The 8,992-nt window shown below is 43.3% G+C and overlaps 1 protein-coding gene across 3 annotated transcripts in view; it reads right to left on the reverse strand.

Annotated features, from left to right (window-relative positions):
* Positions 1-8,992, reverse strand: part of EPHA4 (EPH receptor A4) — a 142,699-nt gene that overhangs the window by 20,960 nt on the left and 112,747 nt on the right. For all 3 annotated transcript variants that reach the window (XM_049106451.1, XM_049106450.1, XM_025441476.3), the window contains exons 9-11: positions 2,886-2,944; positions 972-1,085; positions 523-708 (exon numbers count right to left, since the gene is read on the reverse strand). In XM_049106451.1, coding sequence (XP_048962408.1) covers positions 523-708; positions 972-1,085; positions 2,886-2,944 — 359 coding nt within the window. The remainder of the gene's footprint in view (positions 1-522; positions 709-971; positions 1,086-2,885; positions 2,945-8,992) is intronic.

The raw sequence follows: 8,992 nt of genomic DNA on the forward strand, positions 1-8,992 counted from the left end.
GCTAAAAAAAGGGAAGGTTCATCCAGGTGTTACTGTAAATAGGTGCTGAACAGCAACAGCCATAAATCAGTCCGAGCAGACAAGCAAATCCCCCAATATAATAAAGATTTCCAAGATTCACTCCCTGCATCTGGAACTGAAGCTTCGAGCACAAGGTGTGGCGAGGTTTTGTTGTGTTTTATATGAAAAGTACTTAAATTTTATTTTGCTTACCATCTGCTTGCGCCTACTCTGTGACAATCAGTTTGGTCTAGCGGAGGTTTGAAAGATGGCGAGGCATACCAAAAATCTGCAATATTAATTTCCCTAAAATCTCACGCAAGCTGCCTTGGAAATAGGGAATCAGCCTAAACCGTAGACCCATTGAGAGCTGACTACAAGATTAATGACTTGTCCTGCACTGATTTCCTCCTATTAGCAATCAGTGGGTCTGCTCCATCTGTCATTTCCCTGGAAAGAAAATGTGTGTTTAATTTGCCAGTAACTTCTAAGTTGGCTTTGCAAAGGGAGCGACCCACATACATTTGGTGACAACGCCTTCCAAGTGAATTATGTTCGGGTGGTCAAACTGTCCCATGATGCTGGCCTCACTCAGGAAGTCTCTCCTCTGTTTGTCTGTATAACCAGCTTTCAGTGTCTTGATGGCTACACAGATCTCTCTCTTGCCAGGCACTTTGAGACGCCCGCTGCATACTTCGCCAAATTCACCTTTGAGAGAGAAAATGAATCAACTATGGTCCAGAAACACATTCAAGATGAAAGAGTAATAGCTAACATTTGTTGAGTACGTCTTACATGCTGGGCCCTGTGCTAATGTTTTACATAGATCAAGGAAATTTAATGTACACAGATATTTACATATATACATGTATATGCAACAACATTCATACATATTTGTATAATCCGCATAGGCATATTTAGCATCTACAAAGAAAATAGGCTAATTATTCAGGAGACACTCAGACACTTACCAACTCCTATGACTTTTTCAATCTTAATGCAGGAGGCGTCGATTTCTTTGGCAAATTCTCGAACTGCTTGGTTGGGATCTTCATATGTAAAGGGATCCACATAAGTTCTAACACCTAAGTAATACACATGCGATAGGATGGCTGAACACTTCTCAATAACCACTAATAAACTTCAGTTGTCCGGGTCTAAAAATACTTAGTACAGAAAGTGTTCTTAGCATGACAAAAACGCTTAGCATAGACATACGAAAATGTTTAAATACTTGCTCTGGTTTTCATTAGTGGGTAAACAAAGAATTGTTAGCTACTTAAGAGGCTACAGCTCTACTGACTTCCTGGAATGTCTTCACACTTCAAGGATGAAATTTGAAAAACAACCCATCCAATGGAGGAAAAGAGAGTTTGTGCAAGAAAATTTGGAATGTGTTCGCTGAACACTATTGTCCAGATCAGTTGCTCATGTCCTACCCACCAGCTCAAGCTATCCCTTCTTAGGGAAGACGACTTGGAACTTTCTTTCTCAATTAGCAATGTCTACAGGGTGCCCCCTTTTGCCCAATATCTGGACCGATTAATCATGTGACCAATAATTAACAAGTGAAGATTAAAGCTAGGTTAAAACAGATCAGAGAGATAACACCAGCTAGCTGATTTGAGAATTAATCGGACCTCTGCTTTTATTCTGCTTTATAAAGAAGGTGCTATTACTAAAGACATTGACGTTCATCTGGAAGCTTCAGCTGGAGAAAATGTTGTTGCCTCATTGTGAATGGTTTGAATACCAGGAAGTGTAAATTCAGCCAAACCCTACAGTCAACTTGCAGCCTAAATCCAGAATGTGAGCACTGAGCCCAGAGATGTCTGGGACGAGGAGCATTAGTAATTATTGGTAATGCTCCTTTCCCTGCCAGAGCTCCTCGGACTTTGGAGCACAGATTGGGCATGCCCTTGATTTTCCAGAACTGTCAGTTTTGTCCTCATTCAAAAAAAAATAATAATAATTAATTAATTAAAAAAAAACCATATACTACATGCAAATCTTAAAAATATGTTCCTGGAAAGAAAACAAGGTGAATAAATAGAAGGTTGTCAGATATCCCACATCCTTTATCACTTTATACGCTGTAGCCAAGAAACTCTCAAGATGATTCTTCCTACCCATGGTCTCTGTCTTCCTTTTTTTTTCCTGTGCTGTCCAATAGTGTAGCTATTATCATGAGTTGCTATTTAAATGTAAATTAGTTAAAATTAAATAAATTTAAAATTCACTTTCTTATTCACACTTGCTACTTTTCACATACTCAGAAGTGCATGTGGCTCTTGGCTGCTGTACTGGATATACAGACAGAGAACACCACCATCTCAGGAAGTTCTATATTGTGCTCCAGGAGAGTCATCAACCTTGTCCATTTAAGAGTCTTCTATCTTGCTCACTTCGTTCCAAGGCCAGTTCCTCAAATTTATTCTTCGACCCCCAAATAACCAAAGTACATTAAAGAAATATTAGTAGCCCTGAAAGCCATAGCAAATATTTTGGGGGATGGGGCAAGTTCCTTGAACTTCTTTCCCCCCCCCTTCCAAATTTTATCTTATAACATGAGAAAAATTGTGACCTGTTAAGTCTCACCACCCAGCTACAAAAATGAGCCAGCAAGACCGATGATTTTTCAGGGTGGAGAATAAAGTAAGGAAAAAGAAAAATCTAAAGGAGTTTCCCCAACCCCCGTCTTTAATCTCACTTGAAACAATCCCAAATCACTTATGTCGGTTGGATACCCTGAAGTTCATTATTTAGATAATTCTGTGAAAGGACTATAATATTAATAGCCCATATGAATCTAATTTAGGCATTTCTAAACTAAAAACATGAGACATGCTCTAAAAATAAAATTATTTTTAATCCAATTTCTGTACCTTGATTCAAATGTTTCTCTTCATCTGCTTCTTGTTTAGCTTTACTGTATTTACTCCGTCTATTAGAAAGAAGAAAAAAAAAACAACCCCCACAATTATTTTCAAAAGTTATATGCCATTAGTCCTTTGCTACCATGCTATAAGTCAGGCAAATTCACTGTGTACATTTCACAGATAAGTAAAACTGAGGTTTATGGAAGCAAAATAATAAGGTGAATAACTGTCACTTTGGTGGTGAATAATGGTTTCAAGCACAAGCAGTCAGAACCCAGAGTCTCTGTTCTTAACCACAATACCAAATTGAAGTGACAGAGCAAATATTTTATAATATAATTTCAAATCTCTAGAATAAATTTATCTTACTGAAGACAGATTATAAGTTTCTTGGCTAGTTTCCCCATGCATACTCTGAATTAAAATTAGTTTCCATGGGAAAATTCTACAGAAATCAAGTGGCAATAATCTTCACTACATGTTAGGTAACAGTAAGTCCTGTTGCTATAACCACAATAACCACGACCACAAAAGACTCATTATCATATTATATGATATTCTTAAAACAATAGTTTTTGTGGTTATTGGTTTCAGCTGCTGCTTACAAACTCCTAAATTATTAATGAAAATTTAAAAGGTAAATATTTGCTTTTTACTGGATTACATTCCTTAAGTGTTTGTAGAAAACGTGCAGGAGTAAAAACGGGAAGTTTCCATTTGTAGCTGAATTATCTTTCCAAAGAGATGGGGTATGGTTTTATAATTGGAATTCTGTTTTAAATGTCCTAAAGACATGAGATTGTGGGGGTGGGGGAGCTGGATGGCTCAGTTGGTTGAGCAACTGACTCTTGATTTTGGCTCAGGTTATGATCTCAGGGTTGGGGGATCAAGCCCCACATGGGGTCCTGTGCTAGGCCTGGAGTCTGCTTAAGATTTCCGCTCTGCCTCTCCCTCTGCCCCCCATTCCCCACCCCCGCCACCCCTAACGCTCACACTATCTCTAAAATAAAAAAATAAAAAAAAAAGAAGAAGAAAGAAATGAGATTTGAGTGTTATAAAAGTCCTGGAAATCAGAAATCTTGAATATATATGAATCTTAAATGAATAATTTTGATACATTATATGTGTATGCATGTGTCTATATATACATGTAAATGTGTTTGTCACACGAATCGAAAAATCAACTCAGTTGGTATGACAACTTTCTACGGTTTGGGAAGATGAGGCCAAGTAAGTGGATAAAACGTGTATATTTATGTTTCTGTCCACGATGTAAAGTCCACCTTGGAGTTCCTCTCATGTTTTCTAGGAGTTTCACAGGCCAGGTGGGTCGAGACTCTTGTAGATGAGGAATCTAACAGATGACCTGCAGGCCACAGAGCATCTCAACAGTGTGGCCCCGTCAGAGTCTAGAAACCTGACCCCCTGATCTCTGAACAAACAGAAAAGGATGGGATGATGGCAGAGAAGAGACCACAGCAGAGAAGCCCATGTGGCCCTTGAGGTGACGAGACAGGAGCCCCAGCGCCATCCCCACATCCGCTCCAGATCCTCTGCCAGGGGGAAGCCAGCGGATGTCCCTCCCTGGGCACTTCCCCTGCAAATAATAGTATCTTGCACTTTCCCACTGCATTTAGCTTTCCAAGGTGCTCGGACACAGCATCATCCCCTCCGCAGACTGTTTACAAAGCAGGAACCAGAGACTCAGTCACTCCAGTGAAACCACCAAGTGTGTGGAATCCAGTCCCAAACGATAGCCTGCGTTTGTACTTTGCTTTTAACTTTTTACAGAGCCATCATGTCTATTATTTTTTTAAGGATTTTATTTATTTATTCATGAGAGACACAGAGAGGCAGAGACACAGGCAGAGGGAGAAGCAGGCTCCATGCAGGGAGCCTGACGTGGGACTCGGTCCCGGGTCTCTAGGATCACACCCTGGGCCGAAGGCAGGCGCTAAACCGCTGAGCCACGGGGGCTGCCCTCATGTCTATTATTTAATTGCATCTTTGCAGCAAGCCCATGGAAGCAGCCAGGCGGACAGACCCACACTCAGTTCCACGGTACAGGTGAGGGGGGCGTGTGTGGGAGGCAAGCGGTTCCCCCCCACCCCCCCACGACCCTCGCAGCAAGGACGGGAGTGCAGCTGCCCAATCTGCTCACGGTCTCACCTGCTTTTCCTACTACAGAGGAACTCACATCAAGATCTTGGGTGAGAGTTATTATAATACTACATTTTATTATCAGTAAATCCACTTAAACTGGGTTCCGCTGCTTTCAGAATCCACTGCTTCATGAAAGAAGCGGAACACGGTGAAATGTCCTGAAACCCAACGTTTGCCGTGAAAGATGGAGCCCCCTCCGCCCCTCCCCGCCCCCTTCCCCTCCTAAAGGAAATATAAGAGTGTAAGGTCAGGAACTATGAAAACAAGATTTTATGTCGGGGAAACGCGTGGCTCGGTCCCAGGGGTGTGATAGGGTCCTGCCAGCCTGAGCGATTGTATCTTATCAGAGCTCCTAAAAGCATTATCTAAAATTACAAGTATATCTCTTGAACCACTTTAGATCGCCAATACTGATTTGAATGTCTTTCCTTTAGAGAAGCAAAACAAGGCGCAGAGCTTTGGTACCAACCCTGAAATGCCAGGGAGTTTGTCAAAAACCCTGTAACGGGCCTCCCGCTGCCCAGGAGGGCAGTTATCTGTTTTACATCAAACACATGCATTAAATACGTGCAGAGCCAGAGGAAATGCAAAGTGGCAGGGATCATTAATTATAAGGCCGACACGCCCATCCCCTCCTCTGACTCCTAAACCCAGTAGGAGGAATTAAAGCCGAGGCCAAGGTGTATTTTTAAAGAAACTCCTTGACTTGCAGTGTTACTTGGGGTGGGGGGAGGGGGAACACCCTCCGGGAGCACAGAAGATGCTGGAAAAGAAGTACCAGGACTCACTGGGTTAATGGTAGCCTGTTCGCTTTTCTGGAATACCGTGGAAGCTCAAATGCCTAAGTCGGGGCTCTACCTTTGTCACCTGATGACCCTTTCTGCTTGGCTTCGGGGAGGGGGCGGGGAGGAGGACACTGTGTCCCTCATTGTTCCAAGAAAGAAAGCCCATTGAGGTTGGTCGGCCAGGCTGGAGGGAACCACGACAGCCCAAAGAAGTGCTAACCTCTAAATTGACATCCCAGGCGGGGATCACCTGAATGGCAGAAAGAAAGCTTTGTGAAAGGTTTTCTAATTACCGGGACGGGGGAGCTGATTAAACCTGGGCGGGAGGGCAGTGGTTGGCAGGGGAGGCTCCCGGAGGAGGCACGGGGGAGGCACGCAGGGGCCCTCCCCTCCGCAGGTGGGGCTGCGACGTGGGGGCCCAGGCCTCCCCCCGCCCCGGCCCGGGTCACAGGGGGGCAGAACCCGGGTATTAGAGGCATTGTGGGGACCAGCGTGAGCCCCCAGCGCGGCCCTCCCCGCCCTGCGTCCTTCTGGCCCCCGACTGTTCAATAAAACAAACAAAACCCCGGCAGGGCAGGGGGCCCCAGCGCAAACCCCGCTTTTATTAAAATACTAACTTCCCTGATCAAGTGGACGGGTTTGATTGATGTGGTTCACTGTTCCAAAACTAATTAGCAAAAGGTAAGTAATTTATGCAGCTAAAGTGCAGATTAAAGAAGATAAAGCAACGTAATAACTAGCACGGCTCCAGGAGGACCCTTTCCAGCGTTTAATGGCATCACCCGTGAAGATTCATAGAAGCCATCCTTCTTTTCCCCTTCCTTAAGCTGTCATTGTCCTAGCACCAAATGATGTCTGAATGTTCTTCGCGAGCAACATTTTGAAATGGTCGGAATTGAACCGCACGATCGCGCGCAAGTTGTCTCAAAATGTTCCCGCAGCACCATCTGCCCCCTAATTGTATGAATTTACATGACTTCATCAGAGCCAATTTAGGCTACCATTTGAGTGTATTCATTCTTATGTGATCATAATATTCCAATTAGGACACCCGGGAAGATGGATACAGACGGAATAGTCCCTGTTGGCGTGTCACGTGGACACTTAGCTCCCAAGTGGAAAATCTGAGCCTTCGGATGAAGACAAAACCAACTCACGACGTCGGACCTTAGAGCGTGCCTGGGGCTTGCACAGGAGTTCACGTCTCAGCAATGCCACGAGTGGCACTGGGGACCCCCCTGAAGTGTTAGTCTGCTGGGGCTGGCAGGGTGAGCTTTCGACACAGGTCAGTTTTTCAGTTCGGAAGACACGAACATCGATCGGAAGTCAGGAAAGATGGACTTTGGAACTCGTCAGGCAACTAACTAGCTGTGAGAACTTGGTTGAGGTCATTGGTTAACCTGCCCTCCAGGTTCCTGGTATGGAAGGTCCCCGTGTTAGAAAGAGGTAGGTTCCTAAACCCGGGCCATTTGTGCACTTCTTCACAAATTTTACCATCTCCTTTTTTCTTTTCCCTTAAAAATCAAGTCACTTCTTTTTTTTTTTTTTTTTTTTCCTAGTGAAATGGGCACATCTACCCTAACATAAACGGATGTAACAAAAACCCAGTAGCACCAGCAATCATTAGAAGGTCAGTATACAAGCCTCCATGCCTGGTTATCAGAAAATACTTGCCTCCGATCACCAAACTGTCCTTTCGAAATGAGAGACTCATCTTATATTCTAGTCCTTTCTCAAAAGTTGTCCTTACACAATAAAATAGTATTGAGGGAAGACACACTGGCCTCAAGGAACCCGGATTAACAATATTTGGGACATCCTGACGAAATCACTTATAAAGGGGCGGAGGGTCAGGTAAACACAACATGTTCAATCATTAGTCCCGGATGTTATGACCTTATCATTGCATTTTATGATGCCTATCGTTAACAGTACTTTCAAAAATCACTTTAGAAAGCAGTAAAGTGGTTACACTACAGAGACCACAAGTAAATACCTAGGAACATGGAGCCACGGTACCATGCTGCTGAGAGAATGTACATACGTAATTTGGGATAAATTTTCTAGCATCACTAGATACACGGAGCGCAGTACCTGAACAACCCAACAGCAAGTACAATTCTGTGCTCTGAAAGCTGAAATACTTGAATTCTAATTCAAGGGATGAAGAGCACACTGGTTTTAGACACTTGTCGAAAAAAAAAAAAAAAAAAGCAAGTGGATTTGCTTACAACAACGTGGGTGGTAAAAACATACAATAGGTCTTAAGTCAACTTACTTTGATTTTCATTTTAAATATATAAATAAAATTTATAAATGTGGGGGGGGGGGTTGGATTCTTTCATCGAGATCCCTAAATATTTACTCATCCAAGTGGGCCGAAAGGAAAAAGTAGATCTTCTCATTGAAAAAAATGGATATTACCTTGCCTTGCCTACAGCTCAGGCTTTTCAGTATAAAGATATAATGAAATAAATGCAACAATTGTTATCAAAAAAAAAAAAATAGCAAGATACCAGCTGTGAGCCTGAGGCCATTTCCTCTTTCTTAAACGACAAATTAGCACCAGACAGATTTTTCTTTGAGGTAATCAGGAGGGTTGAAACTTTTCTCACAGTGTGGGTCCTTGGCCTCTACTCCTGAAAAAAAATCTCACATGCCATCACCTGGTGGGACTCAGTTGGAGGAGAATCACCTTATAAGGGATCCCTTTGTCTAGCATGGACTCTGCCATCAACCTTCTGTGGCTCCAAAGAGTGACAAGCAGCCCTATCATTTTCTGGGCCAGGGTGTTCCATTTGTTGCCTTCCCAGAAGGCTGGCAAGATTATTTGGGGGCGCCATTTACCACCTTTCATTTGTACTCGCACTAAAAGCATGGATCAGACTTTTGTCCGCACTCCGTCTCCTCGCTCTTCACCTGTTCTTGTCTCATTTAAACATCTGTAGTCCAATGTGACAGAGCACACAGCCTGTGTGCAGAGAAGAATCAGCTGAGTGCGCATCGGCCGCAGCAAACCCTGTCAGCTACCTGGCTCCAGGCAGCCTTTCCCGTGACAGCTTTATGGCCCACACTAAAGAAGAATCAATAGCAGGGCAAGGGGTTGACATTTCATTTTCTAAAAAGTGATCCATTGAGGACCAATCACCAAGCAGTGTTTATCAG

The sequence above is a fragment of the Canis lupus genome, chromosome 37 (assembly GCF_003254725.2).
Source record: "Canis lupus dingo isolate Sandy chromosome 37, ASM325472v2, whole genome shotgun sequence".
In the NCBI taxonomy this organism is placed as follows: Eukaryota; Metazoa; Chordata; class Mammalia; order Carnivora; family Canidae; genus Canis; species Canis lupus.